Source organism: Malus sylvestris, chromosome 7, assembly GCF_916048215.2.
Source record: "Malus sylvestris chromosome 7, drMalSylv7.2, whole genome shotgun sequence".
In the NCBI taxonomy this organism is placed as follows: domain Eukaryota; kingdom Viridiplantae; phylum Streptophyta; class Magnoliopsida; order Rosales; family Rosaceae; genus Malus; species Malus sylvestris.
Window position 1 is genome coordinate 26,708,648 of NC_062266.1, and position 26,326 is coordinate 26,734,973.

The 26,326-nt window shown below is 37.2% G+C and overlaps 4 protein-coding genes across 6 annotated transcripts; 2 read left to right on the forward strand and 2 right to left on the reverse strand.

Annotated features, from left to right (window-relative positions):
- The first annotated feature begins 1,423 nt into the window (after nt 1-1,423).
- LOC126629208 (probable pectate lyase 4) lies at nt 1,424-15,100 on the forward strand. Of its 3 annotated transcripts, XM_050299159.1 has the most exons (6): nt 1,436-1,664; nt 2,631-2,982; nt 3,070-3,280; nt 3,361-3,429; nt 3,673-3,947; nt 14,988-15,100. In XM_050299159.1, exons 1-5 carry the CDS (start codon nt 1,538-1,540, stop codon nt 3,907-3,909), a joined length of 996 nt encoding a protein of 331 aa, XP_050155116.1. In that variant the 5' UTR covers nt 1,436-1,537; the 3' UTR covers nt 3,910-3,947; nt 14,988-15,100. The 3 variants fall into 3 exon arrangements, with proteins under 3 accessions (XP_050155114.1, XP_050155116.1, XP_050155115.1); XM_050299157.1 differs by lacking the exons at nt 2,631-2,982; nt 3,070-3,280; nt 3,361-3,429; nt 3,673-3,947 and adding exons at nt 13,669-14,020; nt 14,108-14,318; nt 14,399-14,467 and having other exon boundaries at nt 1,424-1,664; nt 14,713-15,100; XM_050299158.1 differs by lacking the exon at nt 14,988-15,100 and having other exon boundaries at nt 3,673-4,119.
- On the reverse strand, nt 4,486-6,791 carry LOC126629207 (exocyst complex component EXO70H1-like). The gene has a single exon (XM_050299156.1). It carries the CDS (start codon nt 6,564-6,566, stop codon nt 4,656-4,658), a length of 1,911 nt encoding a protein of 636 aa, XP_050155113.1. The 5' UTR covers nt 6,567-6,791; the 3' UTR covers nt 4,486-4,655.
- Nucleotides 15,101-16,028: 928 nt separating the features above from the next.
- Nucleotides 16,029-17,167, forward strand: LOC126630236 (uncharacterized). The gene is made up of 3 exons (XM_050300342.1): nt 16,029-16,041; nt 16,598-17,058; nt 17,156-17,167. Exons 1-3 carry the CDS (start codon nt 16,029-16,031, stop codon nt 17,165-17,167), a joined length of 486 nt encoding a protein of 161 aa, XP_050156299.1.
- Nucleotides 17,168-21,731: 4,564 nt separating this feature from the next.
- On the reverse strand, nt 21,732-23,963 carry LOC126629206 (exocyst complex component EXO70H1-like). The gene has a single exon (XM_050299155.1). The coding sequence runs from the start codon at nt 23,722-23,724 to the stop codon at nt 21,814-21,816; it is 1,911 nt and encodes a 636-aa protein (XP_050155112.1). The 5' UTR covers nt 23,725-23,963; the 3' UTR covers nt 21,732-21,813.
- Nucleotides 23,964-26,326: the final 2,363 nt, after the last annotated feature.

The following is a 26,326-nucleotide window of genomic DNA, read 5'->3' on the forward strand; positions in this document are numbered from 1 at the left end:
AACCTTTTTGGTTTCCCTTTTGTTTTGCAGCTTGTCTTGCAGGTTATTACCTTTTAGGTTTATAGAGGGGTTTGGGCTTATGTCCGCCCAGTCTTTTCCTTGTATTTTCTTTTCAAAGAGGGGTACGGTCTATGTCCCCCCCTCTTTTGTATTTCCTTTCTCAAAAGGGGTAAGGTGCATGTCCCCCCTTTTTTGTATTTCTTTTCTCTTGTTCTATGAGGGGTTAGGTTTATGTCCCCCCCTGTCTAGGTGTATCTTCTTTTTTCTTATCAATAAATTTCCCTCGTACCGCCGAGGTTCTCCAAAAAAAAAAAAAAAAAAAAAAAAAAAAACATTATCCGGTAAAACATAAGTTTCTTTGGTACATATGGATGACTAAATGTAAATGGTCAAGAAATAAATAAATAAATAAATTCTAGGAAATATTTTTAGATGATAAGGGGTATGAACGATTTTAATTGTGACTTTCATACAGTAAAATGATGTCACGTTAGAGAAATATTATAACAACATTGTATTGCATGCAATAATTTCCTATGATGAATAGCTTTATTGCGAGCTAAAGCTAGAGCCGTAATTCCTTCTTGACTTGATCTTAAATTGAATTATAAAATTCTCTACTAGAGCTGCGAAACTAACGACTCTATTAGATTCCGGCTGTAATTACGAGGAAAGGAAGAAATTTATGAGTCGCAGTGGTAGTGGTAGCAGTAAAAGCCTGTAAGCCAAGAAAACACCACACACTGAACCAAAGGACCAGCCCCTCCATTTACATCATCCTACCCTTAAGTGCTGGTCTCCTTGCTGGCATTTTCCCTTCTGTTTTGGACCTTTGGTTTTTTTTTTTTTTTTTTTTTTTTTCTCAAATGTTGAGTCGATGTTTTCGATCTTTTGTTTTGTCAAATGTAGAAGTTTTTTTGTTCATTTTTCACAAAAGAAACTAAATTGTAACTAGCCAAACTTAACCCACATATGTGTACAACATAAAATTTAAAGTTGTAGATGTTTGAGTTTGAACTCTTCATTTTTCTCATAACTCAATTATAGTAATTTCAAGTATTATACATTTTCCTGTGAACCTGTCACTTAGTATTATGCTATAATGATTTTTTTTCCTACTTGTAAGTGAGAGATTTTAAGTTCAATTGTCGTGTATGATGAATTCAATCTTAAATTGTTATGATAGACCTATTTTGTGGCTTAAGCTTACCCATATGGAGAAAAAGGCTTACCATTTTGATTATATTAGAACTGATTGTGATTGTGGTCACTTTATTTAATATATTATTTTTTTCAAACAAAAAAAAAAAAAGCTCGTGGGCATCGATTGCACGTGATGGAATTAAACGAAACTCGTGACATGATATCTAGATGGGGCTATGTTGGCACAAATTAAAATTTTAGAGGCTAAAATTCAAATTTCAAGTTTGGAGGGCAAAATGGTACAAGCATCAAAGTTTAGAGGCATTGTTTAACGACTTGTCGTCACATACAGGCGGCCGAGAGATTCCAATTTCAGGTGCAGGAAAAGACGGACATGGCTTCGCTACCGTACGCCGAAGTGGATTTTAGCCTGAGATCAATGGCCGGTCGGGCCGAGGGCTTTGGCCGGTTCGCCATCGGAGGCCTCAACGGGCCGGTCTATTTCGTCACCACGTTGGCAGGTTCTTTTATGATTTTTATCAGTTTTTAATTTTTGCCCAATTTTTGTTTTTGTCGTTTATATCAATTAGATGCTTGGGAATCATGGTGGGGTTTTGTTTCTGAACAAAATTGAATATGGGGTTAGACTTAGAAGAGATGAGAGAATTTGCAGACCGCAGACGTGAGTTAGGCTAGTTGATTAGGGCGGTCCACCCACCGAGCACGAATTTCGAATCGCCCTTGCCTATTGGACTAGTTTTAGATATTCTTTTTTCTTGTAAAAAAATTAAAAAAAAAAAGGACTGAAATTTTGAGAGCAATACTAGCATTTTTAGCTGTTATTGCTTTAAGAAGATGGAACAAAATGAAACCATTCTTGCAAGTTAGATGCCCATATGGTGCAAGGATCTGTAATCAAGTAGCATATGGCTGGATGAGGGACCAGATAGGCTGGATTCCATACTCCTAAGTAATGCATCTGTTTTTTTGCTTCTTACTATTAGGTTTCGTTTGGGGCCGCTTAAGCAGGAAGCAATTATGTTCATAAGCGCTTTTGTAGAAGTATATTTTTGTTTAAAAAAATTGAATTTTTATGGAAGTGCTTCTTGAAGAAACATCTAACAGTTGCTTCTCCATAAGGGCTTCTACGACCTAGAAACACTTCAATGTTTTTGTAAAATGCAGTTGGAAGTGTTTTTGGTTGTTAGAACATGCTTATAGCCTTTTAAAAAGCAGTCTCAAACATACCTCAATCTTTCAGAATACTTATCAAAAACTAAAAAGTGGAATGTACATTTATAAACAGCTTATTTTGAATTTTGATTGATAGAAAAATAAGATTTGGCAATATCAATATGACATTTTTGAAAAAACGGGTTGAGGGTGGATACAAAAAGATAGTTTTTGACATTTTTGCTTTGTCTCCTTACTGGATGGAATGTTTTCCGTATTGCATCGATGAGTGGAATGTATGTTTTGGTGTTTAGATGATGGTCCAGGCTCACTTCGTGAAGGATGCCGAAAACAAGAACCACTCTGGATTGTCTTTGAGGTTTCTGGCACCATTCACCTTTCATCTTACTTGAGCGTGTCGTCTTATAAGACAATTGATGGACGAGGTCAGAGGATAAAGCTCACGGGAAAGGGACTTAGGCTGAAGGAATGTGAGCATATAATTGTATGCAACCTCGAGTTTGAAGGTGGTAGAGGACATGATGTTGATGGCATTCAGATTAAACCGAACTCTAGGCACATATGGATAGACCGATGCAGCCTTCGTGATTATGATGATGGACTCATAGATATCACCAGACAAAGTACAGACATAACTATCTCTAGGTGGGTTTAAACTTATGCCCTATAATACGATATAAATTTGGATACAGATATAGCCTATCTGATAGTTTCTCCTTCCCTTTGAACCAGATGTTACTTTGCACAACATGACAAGACGATGCTTATTGGAGCAGACCCCTCGCACGTTGGTGACAGATGCATTCGGGTGACAATCCATCATTGTTTTTTTGATGGAACAAGGCAAAGACAACCTCGTCTTAGATTTGGGAAAGTTCATCTTTACAACAATTACACTCGAAACTGGGGTATATATGCTGTTTGCGCCAGCGTAGAATCCCAGGTTAATGAAACTTCGTAACTATCTCCTTGATCTTTAGAATCTCTCTGAACTGCATTATCTAATTAAGTTGTTTATATCAGATATACTCTCAATGCAACATTTATGAAGCAGGGAATAAGAAAAAAACCTTTGAATATTATACAGAAAAGGTACATGACCATCTCTCGCTCATTTTTTTGATAGTTTGACATGAACAAGAAGAACGTAGGTTCATTATATCCACAGTAGCATTCTATTCTGAGGCAGGGTACAGTGACAAAAATCACATGAAACTTTTTAATTTCATACCGTCTGGTATTTATTTACACTGAAAGGAATATAAGCTATTTGTACAACTTACATCCCGTTTCTGAGAAGACATTCTTTTTCAAATGTATATAATCTTCCAATAGGCAGCAGACAGAGAAGTGGCAAAGTCCGGCTTCATAATATCCGAGGGCGATCTATTCCTCAATGGAGCTCAACCATGCACATTGACAGGGTTCAGTGAAGAATGCCTGTTCCATCCAAGTGAATTTTATCCACAGTGGACTATGGAAGCAGCCTCAGATTCTCTTAAAGCCATTCTCCAAATTCTTACAGGCTGGCAATCCATTCATCGGCCAGCAGAGCAGGTGGTAACTGTATGATTTTATGTTCTCACTACATCTGTAACAGGATTTTATAGGTTCTATAACAGTATAGTCTTTGATTATATTTTTAATAAACTCCAGCAGATTTGCTATCTGCTGTTGTAATACTTATGAGTTTGTGAATTTGACTTATTAAACCCTGACAAAGTCATTCTGTCGTAGCTTAAAGACAGAACCTATCAATTATGATAAGCACTCCATAACACACATGCCATGTTTACATGCTTGTTCTCATGTATGTATGTATGTATTGATCCTGTAGATAAAGATGTATTTCCAGATTAATTATTTCACGTTAAACGTGCATAGAGAAAAGAATTCAACTAGATTGGCCGGCCGGCTCAGACGCAGTTGAGTTTATTTGATATGGGATTTAACACCTTTATATTTTGCAATTGTTTGACTTTGTGTTAACATGACCTAATCAGTTTTATTTTTATATTTTCTATTTGGAAATGTCAAGCATTCAAACATATACATCTTTATATATGATCATTTGGTTTGAATTTAAAATTTTCATAAACTTCCAAATTGATCTGAAGGGACGTGGTGGGAAATAATGAATCTGAAGGGATATAAATGCAAATAATGTCATTCATTTCTTTCATAATTGACTAGATGGTTCTCTATATCTTGGTTATAGAAATAACTTGAAGCTTGAGAAAATTGGCAGTTCTTTTTCTCTCTGTGTTACCTGTATTAGTTATCAAAATGGTACAGTTTGTCTTGTAATAGAATTGCATCTAGATGCGGAGGCATCGTTGTGAAGCCAACAGTGACGATGAAGTTGTGGAACTAACTGAGGTGGAAGTCCTGTGGAACAAATCCGACAAGTAATTCCCCAAGTCATCCGGTGAATATCTTACCAACAACTCCAAATTTTTCTCCCCACTCTGCATTACCATGTATGTTTCATAAAATTCTTGATATCTTGGTACCAGTTTCTGCTCAATTGAAACCTTTAAGTCATCCCTCAATTTCCTGTCCTCTACAATCCATGATGTCTGTTTCCTGTATGCCTCTTCAAATGCTGCGTTGAACCTTTTAAAGCATTCCCTTGCCATTTCTGGAGATGTTTCTGATGACTTCTCTGGTAATGATGATAACACCTTTGTCCAGGCTGTGGATTCGTAGTTTGAAGCGTACAGTTTAACCTTCTTCGTGTGTTCAGTGACCCAATCTTCACCGAGGAGGAGTTTCAGGTTCGGTGTTTGCTGCACCTTCTCAACAATGAATTGAAGATTGTTGGCAAGGAAGAGATATGACAGAGACGCATCTTTATAAATTTCAGCTTTCGTGTCGAGCTTGCACATAAGGACTAGAATGAGCCAAGCTAGGTGGACTGACGCTGCTGGTGTTGAACCGTCATCTGCCATTGGGCTCTTGAAGTGAGATACTTGATTCTTCGGTGGTGGATAGTCAGCAAGGATATCAGAGAGAGCTCCATGGTGGTCTGCTAATGAAGATACTAAATTCATCACTGATTGTGTCAACGGGTGAATCCTGCCGCCAGAGGCTAGAAATTTTGATGAATCCTTTTGAATGGTTGATTCAAAGACAGAAAGACTAGACTGGACAGAATCTGAAAGTTTGAGCCACGATGCGAGAGCTTGTAGTTTTATTGCTTGGGTCGATGCAGAGGTAAATATTGATTCAATCTCTGGCCAGAGATTGGAGAATACTTCGTAGAGTTCCAGTTGCCAGAAAATTCTTTCCCGGCACTTCTTGTTCTTCACTATGAGTTCTGGAAATCTGAATAGGGTGGTTGCTCCTCCTTTTGTTATCTCATAGAAGCATGAGTCTGCGATTGTCTCAGATGCTGAAAACACATGATCACAGAGAACTTTTTCTCCATGAAATAGTGCTTTCACAGCAATCTTTGCAGCATCCATCCAGATCATGATTTTGTTTTCTAGTCCTTCCGAATCCATTTTATGGATTTGAGAAGACTTGAACTGTTGGATTCCAAGGCGATACAATCCCTCATCTACTATTGACTTTCGGATAACTTTGTATATCTTCACACACTCATGGCCATAGCCGGAACTGATCATACAATCCGCTATGGACTTCAGATCCGCCATGGCGAGAGCCGAGACCCTCTCCACCTCAGTGATCGACCCACCAACAATTTCCAACTCTTCTTCTGATCCCCCCTCGTCTTCACCATTAAATGTGCATGATCCGATTGAGGTTCGACTTGAAACTGATTCAGGGTCAAGGTGACGCCGGTTTGCAGACAATATCTCATAAAACTCCCTTTCAAGCCTTTTCATAGCTGTTTGCATTAGGTTTTGAGCAAGCACGAGCTTGCTGGATGGAGAGCTTTCATGAACCAAAACATGCATAGCACTACGCAAGTCCTTTACGGATTTGAGAAGCTGTTTGGCCTCTTTTCTGCTACTCTGGAAGATAGACGTGAGTTTGGTGTATGAGGAGGAGTTTGGATCCCATTTCGTGATGATGAATTCAGCTGTTTCGATGTTTTCCTCCATCATCGAAAGAGACAAGGTCGGGGAAGGTTTTGGACTGGTGGAAGTGCTTGAAGGTGTGTAAGAAGAATGGTTTTTGACATGCGAGAAGGAAAAGAGGCATGACATTCCTTTCCTTGGTGTGAGTGTAGTACTACCACTCTTCAGGTACTCGGAGAGCATCACCGAGCCGGGAATGGCGTCGAGAGAGAGAGAGAGAGAGAGAGAGAGAGAGAGAGAGAGAGAGAGAGAGAGAGAGAGAGTTGATTTTATGGTTGTGGTTTTTGGTTCTGGAAGGGTTTTATGGAGGAGAGCCGTCCGGTTTCCAGTTGAGGGAGGTGGATTTGCTTATTTGCTTGGAACCTTACTCTTTGACTGACTCTGGATCTGATTTTTCAATATAATTAATCAAGCAATTTTTGCATCATATTTTTAGTTTTTTTTTTAATTTTAAATATATCATGTTCAATGAATCATATGGTCAAGCTGCATGCATTCTTCTAGTTAGTCAAATTTAAATCCCTTTGCTTGTATCCAAATATATAGAGATTTCGCTTTCCGTTAAATAATTTGATTTAGTAGTCAAACTGTGAATCTGAATTTGCTGATTGAGTGATATTTTCAATGAGCGATCGTCTAATTAGCAATTTGAACTAGTAACTGGCTTGCTCCAAAATGCAACTGATCGATATTGTTAATTTTAGATGAAGGTGGAGTTGTGGTCCTTTTGGAAGAGAAAATAGCTAGGGTTGGTTCCACAACAACCGGGAAGCAACCCGGAAAGAGCGGGGTTTGATTTGTTAAAACCGTTTTTCAAGTTTCCAGTTCGTCCAAACAAGAACCAAACTAATTATGACTGACTTGATAAACTAGTGTTTACTTCTAATGTCATCATTCTTCACACGACTCATAAATGGACGCTTTTAGAAAGATACCTTGCTCACCATAATGTTAAGATAAATGTTAAAAATGGATGATCTGTGTAGGTATTGGTGTGATTGTTAATTGTTTAATATATGTGAATTCCACTTGAATTTACTTAAGAGTTTGTTAACCAACACTCTCTCATAGAAGTGGATTCTTTTTTATTTATTTATTTTATGAATAAACGATATTTTCTATACTAAGGGAAGGGGATGAGTTTAGGCTAGTAATAATGTGGTTCAAACCCGCATTGGACGATAATCGAACCTAAGACCTCTTCATTACAAGCGAAAAGAAATACCACTAGATCGTAATATTAAGTGGCCATTGAATTTGATTCTTAAAATAAGAAAATAACAAATACTTATTTGAAATATATTCCCAAAGACGGTGCATCTTAACCATAAAAAAAATGTTCCTCACTACTGTGACAAGTTCTCAATTACGTAGATAGGTAAGCTTATCAATTATCGATGGTGAAAGGCTAATTAGAATTTGTCAAAGGTATGCACCCATAAATCAAATAATAATTATTATGTGCACCTACATTTGACTTGCATGCATGATCTCTGATCAACGGCTGAAAATATGAGAGAGAACCAGTCTCTGGGCTGCCACCATTGTTAATTAAACTTCGTTTATAATTAAGCAATAATGTTTACCAAAACTGGCAATGGGGTTGATAAGATAGAGGATATCATCAGCGTGGATTGGAGAGCTAGTTAGATCTCCACGTACAAATGCACGTGTAATGGTATGAATTAACGATAAGATTGATTTTTCATAAATTTTTGTGTTATAAGTTATAACACAAATTAGATTAATAGCATCACGTGACGTTATTGACGATAATCATAACCAATGTCTAAAATTTCGATTATATCGGAAATATCGGTAGTCTAAAAACATGGAAATTTCGATGGAAATATCGAGATATTATCGATATCGATAAAAATTGAATAAAAACCACGGAAATTGTAAGAAAAACTTGGAAATTTTTATTGAAACTTTGCAGAATGTTTATTTAGTCAATTATCTATTAGTTTATCACAAAAAATTGGAAGGAAATGCATTGCATGATTGATTTAACTGATTTAAGTTGATTATATAGCGAGCTGACAAACATTGTGAGTGTAGAAAATATGTAGTAATTAATGAAAGAAGTTTAAACACACCATAATCATTTATATATAATGAATTAGTACAATATTTTACACTTTATACATTGCATGGTAAGATACATGAGTAACTTAGTACCATATAGAGTTCCTATGAGGTTCAAAATGTTCACTATCTTCATCATCTCTATGTGTATAGTAAGTGTATTTTAGCATATTTTCACAAAAACATAAGTGATATGGTGGTCAAGGTGTTGAATGAGTAAAATGGGAGGGGTTCGAATCTCCTTGGTGTTTTTTTAAATATAGAAATTTATCGTAGATAATAAATATTAACTTGCAAGCCTTGTAGACATCTTAACAACCATATAAATATTATAAGCTGAATATGTAATCACAAACACATATGTAGCGAGTTGGATAAGGCCCATGTGCATGGTTGGCAAAGGGAAGGGTTCGAATTCCTCTATGCGCAAGATTGAGACTTTTCAGCAATTTTCAAGTATTTTTGGGTTTCATTATTGGACTTTGCTTTTTTTTATTTATTCAAATATTGGTCTTTGCCCTTCAATTAATAACAGCCTTGTTTTCTTATAAAAAATAAATTTATTCTATAATGCTACCGACAAGGTAAAGAAAAGCATTGTTTCCTTATTTCTACATATCTCTACCCACTTTAATATCTTATCAGCCGGTGACCCTTTACACACAAACCCAGAAAATCTCTCTCTCTCTCTCTCTCTCTCTCTTTAGTTTTTTCAGAAACCTCTAGCAAGGCTAGATTCAGATGCAGATGCAAGTTGTGATGTAGGTGCAGCTGCGAGTTTGATGCAGGTGTAGCTCTCTCTCTCTCTCTCTCTCTAGTTTTACCAGAAACCTCTAGCAAGGCCAGATTCAGATGCAGATGCAAGTTGTGATGCAGGTGCGTCTGCGAGTCTAATGCAAGTGCGTTTGGTGCAGATGTTGCTGCGAGAGTTGGAGTTGCAGATCCTAATTCTTTAATCTCTTTCCCTTACTCCAAAACCCAGAATCGCCCTCTCTTTTTCATCCCAAAGCCCATCTGGGTCCAAAAGCCAGAGCTTTTGTTTTTCGACGGAAATGGTGGTGGCAATGCAGGAGCGGGAGGAAACAGCGGGGGATGGAGCCGGGGCGGAGATGGGAACTCCGACGACTCGTCTTCGTCGTCGTCGTTGGTTTCGGGATTCAGAGTTCTGGGTAAGTTTCTTAATAGGTGGAGATCCCGAGTCGCCGCCGATCCGCAGTTCCTCTTCAAGGTTCTAATGGAGGAGGTGGTCGGAGTCAGCTCTTGCGTCCTCGGTGACATGGCTTCCCGGCCCCAATTTCGGCCTCAACGAGCTCGACTTTGTCTTCTCGACTTTCGTCGTCGGATGCATACTCAATATCGCGATATTATCGATAATATCGCAACATATTGACGATAATTAATTGGATACGTATGAAAATATCGTCCTTTCACAAAAACGATATTATCGGCGAAATATCGTCGATAATATCGATATTTTATACATTGATCATAACAGAAGACTTCTCCTTCTTGTTACCATTTTCTGCTTAAGCATCTGGTACATATATTAATATTGCACCATTACTCTCATTCAATTATATTCTATAATTCTATAACAAGCCTATTAGAGAAACTTACATCTAACGAGTTTACCGTCATATGACGTTCTGGTCTAATGATGCATTGTTATGTATTAGTTATTTTCAAATTATAGACCTAATTCCTTTGTACCGAAATAGGGCCGGTCATATGACTTTGTATAAAAAAAAATTATTTGTTTTCACACGTAAGATGTCGATAAAATTATACTTAGAAAATCACTTCAAACTTAATAATTTAGAAACACAAAAAAACTAATTTATTTTGTATCGTGAGAATTAAACGAAAAATCTCCAGGTTTACAAGTAGATATGAGTTTTGTTTTCCATCTGAACTTTTAAAATGTTCTTGTATAAATCGTGAGCTGTTTTTTCTTATTTACTAACCTTGTCAATATGAGATTAAAAAAATGATAATGTTTTTTAGTCTTTAATTGATATGTATAAGTAATAAATGGGTACTAAATTAAACTTTTTAATGACACGTAATATGATTTGCAATTTGAAAAAATTTGGTCAACGCATTACTCTTTGTTAAAGTTAGACTTGAATTGGAACAAATAAGGATAGACAAATACCTATTGGTTATGGGTAACCATGGTTACCCGCACATTTAAATTAAACGGTTACGGTTATGGGTAACCGTTTAGATAACTAAACGGTTATGGGTATAACTGCTTACCTGCGAAATTTAAATAGGCGGTTATGGGTATTAACCACGGTTATAAACGGGTAACCGTTTACCCATTTGTTTTATATATGTAAAATTAACACAAACCATGTTCTCGATCTAATAATACTTAGTGCCCAATAAATTAGCAAGGAATTCATCGGTCATTCTCTCAATAACACTGCTACAGGAATGATGATTCTCATCATCAAGGAATTCACAAAATTAATTTAAATTCTTTGCGGGTAACCGTGAGATTGACAGAAATGCTTTAATAGAAATGTCTTCTAAACAATTTTTGTAACCCAATAATACTTAGCAAATATTATATTTATCTTCATTGGTAACAGTTAAAAATATCGTCCGTAAACTATTATTTCAATTATTGGAATAGTATAAGAACTTAAAAAATTAAAATATGGAAATGTATGATGAATGTACCTATAACGGTGCTTTAACAGTTAAAAATATCGTCCGTAAACTATTATTGCAATTATTGGAATGGTATAAGGACTTAAAAATTTAAAATACGGAAATATATGATGAATGTACCTGTAACGGTGTTTAATTGTCAAAACAAAAAAAATTTTGACAATATTTTTTTTTAATTTTCAAGTTATTAAAAAAATGTAGACGGGTGAAAAATGGGTAATGGTAAAAAAGAAAGAAAGAAAAAGGGTTAAAAGGGGTAAATGGGTAAACGGGTATTAAACGGTTACGGTTAAATGTGTATGCGGTTATGGGTATAGTTAATCGTTTATAAACAGTTATGGGTATAGTTATAACCGTTTAGGCAATTACCTAATGGGTAAACGGTTATGCGGGTATGAGCATAAACGGTTATGGGTAAATAATCGCAGTTACCTGCCCGCCATAACCGTTGCCCATCCCTAGGAACAAATGTTTAAAAATAACAACCCACATAGCTAATAACTACTAATTAAAATTAAATTATCAACCAAACAAAAATTCGTAAAATTTGAAAAGAATAAACATGGACTTAGCATTTCGAACTTAGGACCTCTCGTTAATTTGAAACAACAAAAACCATTGATTTTAATTAAACTTCTTGATCATTTAGCCAAATTTTATAAATTTATACTCTTATGAAAAGAAATTTGTAAAAATTGAAAGGTAAATAAGCACCTATGATGTTTTAAACCCAAGATCTCCTCATTAATTTCAAACAACAAAACCACTAGTTCTAGTTACATTTCTTTGTCATTGAACCAAATTTTATAAATTTATACTCTTATGAAAACATATATAAATATACCATCCTAATAATTTTGGTGCCCCTAATTTTTTTGAATCCTGAACAGTCGTCCTGAAAGCACTGGGTCTGGCCGGCCCTGACCGAAATAAGAATATAGACCTACGTGGACTGACTCCCACGCAGGCAGGCAGATCGCATATATTTTAGATGTGCAAATCTCGAATAACGAACCTGTCACTATATACAAGTATAGTGTCTTCTCAAATAAACCAAATAAGGGAGTTCATGAAGATCTCCTCGTTAGATTCATTCCTTGCAACTTTCAAGTCCTTGTTCTACCACCAGATATCCACTCGTTTCTCTTTTATTCAACTACTATCATCTATAAGATTTGAATTCATCACGTCCTCTAATATAAAGTGGAAACTGAATTTCGCTAGCCTAAATTTGATCTGCAAAACCCAATTAGTTGGAAGTAAATATTAATTATTCACAAATTTTATACACATGCTGAAGTGAAAAGAGAATGGTGACAAAAATGACTAATGGTGCGACTCAGATTCTATAGTTCGAGTATCACAGTGATTAAGCTTTGATACAGTTCACGGATCATTACTACATTCAAACATGAAAAGACCAAGTAGGTCACAAGGATTCTTGATTAAGGTAAGTAATTAGCAGAGAATGAGAGGAGGAGACAGTTTTAAATTGGATCATGGTTCCAACCAAGCATGCAAATTAACTCAGAAAATTTACTGGGTCGCAACAGCGACTAATTCAAATACTAACCAGAAGCACATATTTTAATCAGAAGCACCAATTTTTGTTTTTGCCATTTATGTCAATTAGATGCTTGGGAATCATGGTGGGGTTTTGTTTCTGAACAAAATTGAATATGGGGTTAGAAGAGATGAGGGAATTTGTAGACCGCAAACGTGAGTTAGGCTAGTTGATTAGGGCGGTCCACCCACCGAGCACGAATTTCGAATCGCCCTTGCCTATTGGACTAGTTTTAGATATTCTTTTTTCTTGTAAAAAAAAAAAAAAGGACTGAAATTTTGAGAGCAATACTAGCATTTTTAGCTGTTATTGCTTTAAGAAGATGGAACAAAATGAAACCATTCTTGCAAGTTAGATGCCCATTTGGTGCAAGGATCTGTAATCAAGTAGCATATGGCTGGATGAGGGACCAGATAGGCTGGATTCCATACTCCTAAGTAATGCATCTGTTTTTTTGTTTCTTACTATTAGGTTTCGTTCGGGGCGGCTTAAGCAGGAAGCAATTATGTTCATAAGTGCTTTTGTAGAAGTATAATTTTATTTTAAAAAATTGAATTTTTATGGAAGTGCTTCTTGAAGAAACATCTAACAGTTGCTTCTCCATAAGGGCTTCTACGACCTAGAAACACTTCAATATTTTTGTAAAATGCAGTTGGAAGTGATTTTGGTTGTTAGAACATGCTTATAGCCCTTTAAAAAGCAGTCTCAAACATACCTCAATCTTTCAGAATACTTATCAAAAACTAAAAAGTGGAATGTACATTTATAAACAGCTTATTTTGAATTTTGATTGATAGAAAAATAAGATTTGGCAATATCAATATGACATTTTTGAAAAAACGGGTTGAGGGTGGAAACAAAAAGATAGTTTTTGACATTTTTGCTTTGTCTCCTTACTGGATGGAATGTTTTCCGTATTGCATAGATGAATGGAATGTATGTTTTGGTGTTTAGATGATGGTCCAGGCTCACTTCGTGAAGGATGCCGAAAACAAGAACCACTCTGGATTGTCTATGAGGTTTCTGGCACCATTCACCTTTCATCTTACTTGAGCGTGTCGTCTTATAAGACAATTGATGGACGAGGTCAGAGGATAAAGCTCACGGGAAAGGGACTTAGGCTGAAGGAATGTGAGCATATAATTGTATGCAACCTCGAGTTTGAAGGTGGTAGAGGACATGATGTTGATGGCATTCAGATTAAACCAAACTCTAGGCACATATGGATAGACCGATGCAGCCTTCGTGATTATGATGATGGACTCATAGATATCACCAGACAAAGTACAGACATAACTATCTCTAGGTGGGTTTAAACTTATGCCCTATAATACGATATAAATTTGGATACAGATATAGCCTATCTGATAGTTTCTCCTTCCCTTTGAACCAGATGTTACTTTGCACAACATGACAAGACGATGCTTATTGGAGCAGACCCCTCGCACGTTGGTGACAGATGCATTCGGGTGACAATCCATCATTGTTTTTTTGATGGAACAAGGCAAAGACAACCTCGTCTTAGATTTGGGAAAGTTCATCTTTACAACAATTACACTCGAAACTGGGGTATATATGCCGTTTGCGCCAGCGTAGAATCCCAGGTTAATGAAACTTCGTAACTATCTCCTTGATCTTTAGAATCTATCTGAACTGCATTATCTAATTAAGTTGTTTATATCAGATATACTCTCAATGCAACATTTATGAAGCAGGGAATAAGAAAAAAACCTTTGAATATTATACAGAAAAGGTACATGACCATCTCTCGCTCATTTTTTTGATAGTTTGACATGAACAAGAAGAACGTAGGTTCATTATATCCACAGTAGCATTCTATTCTGAGGCAGGGTACAGTGACAAAAAAGTCACATGAAACTTTTTAATTTCATACCGTCTGGTATTTATTTACACTGAAAGGAATATAAGCTATTTGTACGACTTACATCCCGTTTCTGAGTAGACATTCTTTTTCAAATGTATATAATCTTCCAATAGGCAGCAGACAGAGAAGTGGCAAAGTCCGGCTTCATAATATCCGAGGGCGATCTATTCCTCAATGGAGCTCAACCATGCACATTGACAGGGTTCAGTGAAGAATGCCTGTTCCATCCAAGTGAATTTTATCCACAGTGGACTATGGAAGCAGCCTCAGATTCTCTTAAAGCCATTCTCCAAATTCTTACTGGCTGGCAATCCATTCATCGGCCAGCAGAGCAGGCGGTAACTGTATGATTTTATGTTATCACTACATCCGTAACAGGATTTTTTAGGTTCTATAACAGAATAGTCTTTGATTATATTTTTAATAAACTCTAGCAGATTTGCTATCTGCTGTTGTAATACTTACGAGTTTGTCAATTTGACTTATTAAACCCTGACAAAAGTCGTTCTGTCGTAGCTTAAAGACAGAACCTATCAATTATGATAAGCACTCCATAACACACATGCCATGTTTGTTCTCATGTATGTATGTATGGATCCTGTAGATAAAGATGTATTATTTCACGTTAAACGTGCATAGAGAAAAGAATTCAACTAGATTGGCCGGCTCAGGCGCAGTTGAGTTTATTTGATATGGGATTTAACACCTTTATATTTTGCAATTGTTTGACTTTGTGTTAACATGACCTAATCAGTTTTATTTTTATATTTTCTATTTGGAAATGTTAAGCATTCAAACATATACATCTTTATATATGATCATTTGGTTTGAATTTAAAATTTTCATAAACTTCCAAATTGATCTGAAGGGACGTGGTGGGAAATAATGAATCTGAAGGGATATAAATGCAAATGATGTCATTTATTTCTTTCATAATTGACTAGATGGTTCTCTATATCTTGGTTATAGAAATAACTTGAAGCTTGAGAAAATTGGCAGTTCTTATTCTCTCCGTGTTACCTGTATTAGTTATCAAAATGGTGTAAGTTCTATTTGAGAGCAAACACTTTGTGATTTGTACAAAGACTTTTGGGACGACAAGGAGATTAACATTAGCACGTCCGGTAGACTTTTAAGGAGTTGTATTACTTAGGTATACAAGTCAGAAACATTCTTAGATAAACTAGAACTCTTCTAGCTGATTTATGCATAAGTAATCTTCGGTGATAAGGTTAATCTTTGATAGGGTTTACTTAATGGGAGGACTCCTAATCAAAGACCATCACATATAGTATATAACTGAGGTCCCTGTGCTCTCACTAAACACACGCAAGTTTACAGAAATTCTCAAGCCCCATTGAGTGAGTCTTGCTTCCGGTCAGTGCATAGTTACAGAAGAGCCTCAGTTCCTTACCCTATTTCTAAGACGATGTCTTCCTCAGGTTAGTGGTTAGATCGGTATATGAGTCAGTCTTTATATATATATATATATATATATATAACTAATAAAGCTTTACTTACATTTGGTATCAGAGCCCTCACATATCATCTGACCCTATGTGAAAGGCATCAAGAAATTTCATTCTGTCTCGCAGGTTATGGAACTGGAACTGTATCATCAAAGAAAAATATATAAAACACGTTCAAGGATGACTAAAGTTATCCTTGATCATAAGGATATTATGTTTTTCAATCGATACATGTACTAGTGATGGTGCTTAAAATTCAAGACATGATTATTGATCATCTAAAGATGATTTTTCTTTCATGCTTCGAATTTGAGCAGCATATCATTATATATATATATTTGAATCAAATTAATATTGTCAAACCACAAAGGCTTGTGATTTTAATTACAGAAATTCGAATGTTGACTATAAAAGTGATATGATTAAAGAAAGTTTTCACATATTCATCAATCGAAAGATGTTGAAGATGTGATTTATGGTTTAAGGTTAAAGATTAATACTCTTTACATCATGAACGTTTTCTTTTCAGTGAATCCCAGCTCTTTGAATCTCAATACAATTGAGCCTCTTACTGGTGTCAACTACAGAAAGTGGAAACAAGATCTCGAAATCGTTTTGGGAGTTATGGACTGGGATTTGGCACTGAGAACTGAAGAGCCTCCGGCACTCACTGATGACAGCACCTCCAATCAGAAATCCAAGTATGAAAAATGGCACAAATCCAACAGAATTGCCCTATTGATCATCAAAAGGAGCATGACAGATGTGGTGAGAGGTGGCTTTCCTGATGAAACAAATGCAAAAGATTTTCTGAAGTCCATTGAGGCAAAGTATAGGGAATCGCCAAAAACTGAGACAGGTAATCTCATGAATGCTCTCACTACCATGAGATATGATGGGGTTCAAAGTGTGCGAGAATACATATTGAAGATGGTGGACATTGCTGGAAAACTCAATGCACTCGAGGTACCGATTTCTGATACTTTTCTGGTACATGTCATTATGAATTCTCTGCCTGAGAGTTATACACAACTCAAAGTTTATTATAATGGTCTACGTGAGAAATGGGATGTGAATGAATTGATAGCTATTTGTGTGAGTGAAGAAGAAAGGATGAAGAAAGAAAGGTTTGAGAAGGAGAGAATTGAGTATGTGAATTTTGTCCAAAGTGTCACTAGGGCCACTAAATCTCATATCCCCGATACTGCCAAAAAGGACTCTACCAAGTCAGTTCCCTCTCTTAAAAGAAACTTCAAACTTAATAAACCTTCAGTTTTCAAGTGCTATTTTTGCAAAAAGGCAGGCCACATGAAGAAAAACTGTCCCAAATATAAGGCTTGGCTTGCCAAACAAGAAGCAAAGAAAGGTAAAAATGTTTTTGCTTGTTTTGAATCAAATTTAATTAACATACCTAGCACCGAATGGTGGCTTGACTCGGGCTCTTCTATACATGTTACAAATTCATTACAGGACTTCACAACAAGGAGAACACCAAATAAGGATGAAGTCAAAGTTTCGGTTGGCAATGGAAGAAGAGTTGAAGTCAAAGCCTTAGGAAGTGTTAGACTAAAGCTAGAATTTGGTTTTTATTTAGAGTTAGATAACGTTGTTTATGTGCCTTCCATGAAAAGGAAGTTGATTTCTATTTCAAAGCTAGTGTTATTGGGTTTTTATTTTACTATTAATAAAAGGGGCTTTAATGTTTTTTATGAGTCTTCTCAAGTAGGACATGGTTTCATGAGTGATGGTATGTTTCAACTTAAATTGAATCAAACTGAATATGTTTTCAACGTACAAGATGATAAAATCAAAACTCAACAGTCTTCAATATTATGGCATAAGAGACTCGGCCATATTTCTAAACAAAGAATGGAGCTGCTTGTCAAAAACGAAATTCTACCTCCATTAAACTTCAATGACTTTGATTTTTGTGTGGATTGCAATAAAGGGAAAATGACAAACACTAGAAAAGAAGGCTCAACTAGGAGTAAGCAACCCTTAAAGATCATTCACACGAACATTTGTGGTCCTTTTCGCACACAAACCTTAGAAGGAAACAAATATTTCATAACTTATATTGATGATTTCTCAAGATTTTGCTTCATTTATTTGATTTCAGAAAAGTCTAAAGCACTTGAAACCTTTAAAATTTATAAAAGTGAAGTTGAAAATCAATTGGAAAGGAACATTAAGGTTGTAAGGTCTGATAGGGGAGGGGAGTACTATGGTAGATATACTGAAATTGGTAGATATCCTGGACCTTTTGCGTCATTTCTGCAAGAACATGGAATTGTAGCCCAATATACCACACCAGGTACTCCGGAGCAAAACAGAGTAGCCGAGAGGAGGAATAGAACTCTCATGGACATGGTAAGGAGCATGATTGGTAGAACTAATATGCCAAGTTGTTTGTGGGGTGAAGCAGTGAAAACTGCAAATTATATATTAAATAGGGTACCTTCAAAATCTGTGGAAGGGACACCTTTCGAACTATGGACAGGTAGAAAACCGAGTTTAAACCATTTGCATGTATGGGGCTGTAAAGCAGAGGCAAAGATATATAATCCCGGCTACAAGAAACTTGATTCAAAGACTGTCAGTTGTCATTTTATTGGATATGCTGAAAGATCGAAGGGTTTTAGATTCTATTGCCCTAACCAAAATACAAGAATTGTCGAAACTGGAAAAGCAGTTTTCATGGAGTCTGATGCAAGCGTTGATTCTGGGACAAGGGTTGAAGGGTTCGTATTTGAAGAAGAAATTAACAATAAAGAAGCTGCAGTTGAAAATGTTGATCGTAACACAGCGATTATGGCACCAATAATTGTAGTAACCGAGAACATGGGAAGCAATGATTCTGATGAACCATGTAACGAGACAGAGGTTGCACATGACATCGAACTGCACGATAACACTGTCGTACAAGATGTGTTTGAAGAGGCTGTGACAGAAAATCAACAACAACAACACCATGCACATGAAGACAACATCACGGCTGTGGGTGCTGCAAATATAAGAAGGTCATCTAGGGTTAGAAAACCTACAACCCTAGATGATTTTGTATATTTGACACAGGTTGACACTCATCTTTCAGAGTTTAATGATCCGCTGAGTTACAAAGAAGCAATTGCAGGACCAGATGCTTGTAAATGGATAGAAGCCAAGAAGAGTGAACTGAGTTCGATGGCAAACAATCAAGTGTGGGATTTAGTGGAACATGCAGAAGGATCAAAACCCATAGGATGTAAATGGGTTTTTAAAACAAAAAGGGATTCAAATGGAAACATAGAAAGGCACAAAGCCAGGCTCGTTGCGAAAGGCTTCACACAAAAGGAGGGTGTAGACTACAAAGAAACATTCAGCCCCGTGTCGACAAAGGATGCGTTTAGGGTTATCATGTCTATGATGGCTCACTTTGATTTGATTTTACATCAAATGGATGTAAAAACGGCGTTCTTGAATGGGGACCTTGAAGAGTGCATTTACATGCGACAACCAGAAGGTTTCAAGGAGGGAGAAGGAAGAAACCTAGTGTGCAAACTCAACAAATCCATATATGGATTGAAGCAAGCATCACGACAGTGGTACTTGAAATTTCATAGAATTGTGAAAGAACATGGCTTCACCGAGAATCCTTCAGACAATTGCATCTATCAGAGGTTTAGTGGGAGCAACTTTATCATCCTAGTTCTCTATGTGGATGATATACTGCTTGCCACGAATTGTCACAGTTTGTTGGATGATACAAAAACTTTTTTGCAGAAGCATTTTGAAATGAAGGACATGGGAGAAACGACTTATGTTTTGGGCATTAAGATAAAAAGGGATAGAAGGAGAGGCTAGCTAGGATTGTCACAGAAAGCATATATAGAGAAAATGTTAAGAAGGTTTAACATGTCTTCGTGTGGAACTCCTGAGATGCCTATATCGAAGGGTGATAAATTGAGTAAGCTGCATTGTCCACAAACAGACTTAGAGAGGAAGGCTATGGACGACAAACCATACGCCTCCCTGGTGGGAAGTTTAATGTATGCACAGGTGTGCACAAGGCCTGACTTGGCTTTCACCATTTATGTGCTTGGGAGGTTTCAATCCAATGCAAGTGAAGCTCACTGGAATGCTGCCAAAAGGGTTTTGAGATACCTTCAGAGAACCAAGGATCATATGTTGGTGTATAAAAGAACCGAGAGTTTGGTTTTGGAAGGGTATAGTGATTCAGATTTTGCAGGTTGTCCAGATGATATGAAGTCGACTACAGGTTATGTTTTCTTAATGGCATGTGGTGCGGTTTCCTGGAAGTCTGTCAAACAAGGAACTGTGGCAGCATCAACAATGGTTGCAGAGTATTTATTAGTCTGTGAAATAGTGAATCAAGTTGTCTGGTTGAAGAATTTCATACTTGGGCTTCAAGTAGTGGACTCTATATCGAGACCTATACAGATTTTCTGTGATAATAATGCAGCCATATTCTTTACTAAGAATAATAAGAGGTCTAATGCAACAAGGAATTTGGATATAAAATATCTCATTGCTCGAGAGAGGGTGATGGCCGGTCTAGTTAAAGTTGATTATTTGGAGACTGGATCCATGATTGCTGATCCGTTAAATAAAGCAGTTCCCACCATTGTTTTCAAGAAGCATGTCACTAGCATGGGAGTCTTGGCTGGTTTTGATGAAGCGAATTAGTGGGAGCTATGCAACAGGTTTAAACTTTTATGCTAGTTTTAATTCAATAGCAATTTATGTTATGGAGGATAAGTTTTGAGTATTAACAATGAAGTTTTCTTAGCTAATAAAGAATAAAGCTGAAAGGTTGTTCAAGTTCCCTTAAAGAGTTCAGCTGTTAGCTATGATAATGCATGAATATTTTTGCATGCTGTTTATGATTCTTATTCATTATACAGTGTCAGACAACCTGAGGGCTTTATATAGAAGCACATGGATCGTTTTTTGATTCTGAAAGGGACCAAATGTTTGACATAATTAATACATGTTCGGTTGTGTCTTACATGCTATATATCTTGTTGGAATCTTATGTGTTGATAAGCTTTACTGAAAGTAATTATGGGGACGGTACTCTTCAGTGTAATGAGTGTGTTGCCCTATAATTCTCATAAATGCTTAACAATGACGAAGACTGGAAAACTAAGAAGTGTCGAAAGTTAATCTCATGGCCAATTCAGATCCTTCCCAACTCCAGTATGATTATACAACTTTACAAAGTATTTGCTCTAGTGGGAGAATGTAAGTTCTATTTGAGAGCAAACACTTTGTGATTTGTACAAAGACTTTTGGGACGACAAGGAGATTAACATTAGCACATGCGGTAGACTTTTAAGGAGTTGTATTACTTAGGTATACAAGTCAGAAACATTCTTAGATAAACTAGAACTCTTCTAGCTGATTTATGCATAAGTAATCTTCGGTGATATGGTTAATCTTTGATAGGGTTTACTTAATGGGAGGACTCCTAATCAAAGACCATCACATATAGTATATAACTGAGGTCCCTGTGCTCTCACTAAACACACACAAGTTTACAGAAATTCTCAAGCCCCATTGAGTGAGTCTTGCTTCCGGTCAGTGCAAAGTTACAGAAGAGCCTCAGTTCCTTACCCTATTTCTGAGACGATGTCTTCCTCAGGTTAGTGGTTAGATCGGTATATGAGTCAGTCTTTATATATATATATAACTAATAAAGCTTTACTTACAAATGGTACAGTTTGTATTGTAATAGAATTGCATCTAGATGCGGAGGCATCGTTGTGAAGCCAACAGTGACGATGAAGTTGTGGAACTAACTGAGGTGGAAGTCCTGTGGAACAAATCCGACAAGTAATTCCCCAAGTCATCTGGTGAATATCTTACCAACAACTCCAAATTTTTCTCCCCACTTTGCATTACCATGTATGTGTCATAAAATTCTTGATATCTTGGTACCAGTTTCTGCTCAATTGAAACCTTTAAGTCATCCCTCAATTTACTGTCCTCTACAATCCATGATGTCTGTTTCCTGTATGCCTCTTCAAACGCTGCGTTGAACCTTTTAAAGCATTCCCTTGCCATTTCCGGAGATGTTTCTGATGACTTCTCTGGTAATGATGATAACACCTTTGTCCAGGCTGTGGATTCGTAGTTTGAAGCGTACAGTTTAAGCTTCTTCGTGTGTTCAGTGACCCAATCTTCACCGAGGAGGAGTTTCAGGTTCGGTGTTTGCTGCACCTTCTCAACAATGAATTGAAGATTGTTGACAAGGAAGAGATATGACAGAGACGCATCTTTATAAATTTCAGCTTTCGTGTCGAGCTTGCACATAAGGACTAGAATGAGCCAAGCTAGGTGGACTGACACTGCTGGTGTTGAACCGTCATCTGCCATTGGGCTCTTGAAGTGAGATACTTGATTCTTCGGTGGTGGATAGTCAGCAAGGATATCCGAGAGAGCTCCATGGTGGTCTGCTAATGAAGATACTAAATTCATCACTGATTGTGTCAACGGGTGAATCCTGCCACCAGAGGCTAGAAATTTTGATGAATCCTTTTGAATGGTTGATTCAAAGACAGAAAGACTAGACTGGACAGAATCTGAAAGTTTGAGCCACGATGCGAGAGCTTGTAGTTTTATTGCTTGGGTTGATGCAGAGGTAAATATTGATTCAATCTCTGGCCAAAGATTGGAGAATACTTCGTAGAGTTCCAGTTGCCAGAAAATTCTTTCCCGGCACTTCTTGTTCTTCACTATGAGTTCCGGAAATCTGAATAGGGTGGTTGCTCCTCCTTTTGTTATCTCATAGAAGCATGAGTCTGCGATTGTCTCAGATGCTGAAAACACATGATCACAGAGAACTTTTTCTCCATGAAATAGTGCTTTCACAGCAATCTTCGCAGCATCCATCCAGTTCATGATTATGTTTTCTAGTCCTTCCGAATCCATTTTATGGATTTGGGAAGACTTGAACTGTTGGATTCCAAGGCGATACAATCCCTCATCTACTATTGACTTTCGGATAACTTTGTATATCTTCACACACTCATGACCATAGCCGGAACTGATCATACAATCCGCTATGGACTTCAGATCCGCCACGGCGAGAGCCGAGACCCTCTCCACCTCAGTGATCGACCCACCAACAATTTCCAACTCTTCTGATCCACCCTCGTCTTCACCATTAAATGTGCATGATCCGATTGAGGTTCGACTTGAAACTGATTCAGGGTCAAGGTGACGCCGGTTTGCAGACAATATCTCATAAAACTCCCTTTCAAGCCTTTTCATAGCTGTTTGCATTAGGTTTTGAGCAAGCACGAGCTTGCTGGATGGAGAGCTTTCATGAACCAAAACATGCATAGCACTACGCAAGTCCTTTACGGATTTGAGAAGCTGTTTGGCCTCTTTTCTGCTACTCTGGAAGATAGACGTGAGTTTGGTGTATGAGGAGGAGTTTGGATCCCATTTCGTGATGATGAATTCAGCTGTTTCGATGTTTTCCTCCATCATCGAAAGAGACAAGGTCGGGGAAGGTTTTGGACCGGTGGAAGTGCTTGAAGGTGTGTAAGAAGAATGGTTTTTGACATGCGAGAAGGAAAAGAGGCATGACATTCCTTTCCTTGGTGTGAGTGTAGTACTACCACTCTTCAGGTACTCGGAGAGCATCATTGAGCTGGGAATGGTGTCGAGAGAGAGAGAGAGAGAGAGAGAGAGAGAGAGAGAGAGAGAGAGTTGATTTTATGGTTGTGGTTTTTGGTTCTGGAAGGGTTTTATAGAGGAGAGCCGTCCGGTTTCCAGTTGAGGGAGGTGGATTTGCTTATTTGCTTGGAACCTTACTCTTTGACTGACTCTGGATCTGATTTTTCAATATAATTAATCAAGCAATTTTTGCATCATATTTTTTGTTTTTTTTTTAAATTTTAAATATATCATGTTCAATGAATCATATGGTCAAGCTGCATGCATTCTTCTAGTAAGTCAAATTTAAATCCCTTTGCTTGTATCCAAATATATAGAGATTTCGCTTTCCGTTGAATAATTTGATTTAGTAGTCAAACTGAGAATCTGAATTTGCTGATTGAGTGATATTTTCAATGAGCGATCGTCTAATTAGCAATTTGAACTAGTAACTGGCTTGCTCCAAAATGCAACTGATCGATATTGTTAATTTTAGATGAAGGTGGAGTTGTGGTCCTTTTGGAAGAGAAAATAGCTAGGGTTGGTTCCACAACAACCCGGAAGCAACACGGAAAGAGCGGGGTTTGATTAGTTATAACCGTTTTTCAAGTCTCCAGTTCGTCCAAACAAGAACCAAACTAATTATGACTGATTTGATAAACTGGTGTTTACTTCTAATGTCATCATTCTTCACGCGACTCATAAATGGACTCTTTTAGAAAGATTCCTTGCTCACCAAAATGTTAAGATAAATGTTAAAAATGGATGATCTGTGTAGGTATCGGTGTGACTGTTAATCGTTCAATATACGTGAATTCCACTTGAATTTACTTAAGAGTTTGTTAACCAACACTCTCATAGAAGTGGATTCTTTTTTATTTATTTATTTTATAAATAAACGATATTTTCTATACTAAGGGGAGGGGATGGGCTTAACCTCATAATGAGCTAGCAATAATGTGGTTCAAACCCGCATTTGGCGAGAATCGAACCTAAGACCTCTTCATTACAAGCGAAAAAGAATACCACTAGATTGTAATATTAATGTTCGTCTAGCCCGTTCTTTCTTCTGGGCTTCGGCTGGGCCTTGGACTTTTTCTTCTTCTGAACCTCCTTTTGAACTTGCTTTTGGGCTAACCTCTTTTTAACCTAAAGTTCAAGTTTTATCCCAAACAATTAAGTGGTCATAGAATTGGATTCTTAAAATAAGAAAATAACAAACACTTATTTGAAATATATTCCCAAAAACGGTGCATCTTAACAAACAAAAAAATGTTCTTCACTGTTCTGACAAGTTCTCGATTACGTAGATAGGTAAGCTTATCAATTATCGATGGTGAAGGGCTAATTAGAAATTGTCAAAGGTATGCACCCATAAATCAAATAATAATTATTATGTGCACCTATATTTGACTTGCACGCATGATCTCTGATCAACGGCTGAATATACGAGAGAGAACAAGTCTCTGGGCTGCTACCATTGTTAAGAGTAAGTTCATCCCTAAAAATATACGCCAGTATCCAGCTTATTTAATCCACTCAATGAACAGTGATAGATCCCGATGAACAGTAATAGACCAAATACATCTTCATCCTTAAAATTAAATAGCCTAGTCAATTTCATTAAAATATTATTAATTTTTATTATAAAATAATAATTTAACTTTTATTTTCTGACTTTTTAATAAAATAAAATATTATTATTATTATTAAATACGCACAACGAGCGAACCAAATTGTTATCCTCATCGTCATCCTCCAATAAAACCAGAAGAGAGAGAGAGAGAGAGAGAGAGAGAGAGAGAGAGAGAGAGAGAGAGAGAACTGAGAGTTTGTGCTGCAGGTTGAGCAGCTGAGCTTTGGGGTTTAATTTCTGCATCTCCACCCCTGCAGCCCTTCCATTCCCACCGCCGTCCACCCCTGCACTTCCCTTCCATTCCCACCGCCGCCTCCAAACCTCCACACCTCATGTCCTTCAAATATTTTTAATTTCTGCATCTCCACACCTCTTCATCGTCCGCTTCGTCCTCCCGTCCTTCTCCCTCCGTGGCTCCATCCCTCTCGACACCCTTTCCCGCCTCGACCACCTCCATTCCTCAGCCTCCACAACAACATCCTCTCTGGCTCAAAAATAAATAAATAAAGAAATAAAAAAGATGGTCGACGTCACGCTAGCGTCAGCATGACATCAGATGGGCTGGTCCATGGCTCTGTTGATTCTGAGCTGGCCTGGAGACCAGCTTGGGCTGGATGACAACCTATCTGCTGCGCTGGACTGGATTGGCTAGGTGTAGGGCCAATATTTTGGCTGGGTGTCCGCGGCCTAAAGAGTTCCCTGTGGAACTGCTCTTAATTAAACTTCGTTAATAATTAAGCAATAATGTTTACCAAAACTGGCAATGGGGTTAATAAGATAGAGGATATCATCAGCGTGGATTGGAGAGCAAGTTGGATCTCCACGTACAAATGCACGTGTAATAGTATGAACTAACGATAAGATTGATTTTTCATAAATTTTTGTGTTATAACACAAATTAGATTAATAGCATCACGCAACGTTATTAACAGAAAACTTCTCCTTCTTGTTACCATT

What these genes read in the sequence shown, in the direction of transcription:
- LOC126629206 (XM_050299155.1), bottom strand. Translation starts at nt 23,724, where the DNA reads ATGATGCTCTCCGAGTACCTGAAGAGTGGTAGTACTACACTCACACCA.
- LOC126629207 (XM_050299156.1), bottom strand. Translation starts at nt 6,566, where the DNA reads ATGCTCTCCGAGTACCTGAAGAGTGGTAGTACTACACTCACACCAAGG.
- LOC126629208 (XM_050299157.1), top strand. Translation starts at nt 1,538, where the DNA reads ATGGCTTCGCTACCGTACGCCGAAGTGGATTTTAGCCTGAGATCAATG. An exon ending in TTTCGTCACCACGTTGGCAG is followed by an intron (nt 1,665 to 13,668) that starts GTTCTTTTATGA and finishes TTTGGTGTTTAG; the next exon opens with ATGATGGTCCAGGCTCACTT. An exon ending in TTGAATATTATACAGAAAAG is followed by an intron (nt 14,468 to 14,712) that starts GTACATGACCAT and finishes ATCTTCCAATAG; the next exon opens with GCAGCAGACAGAGAAGTGGC.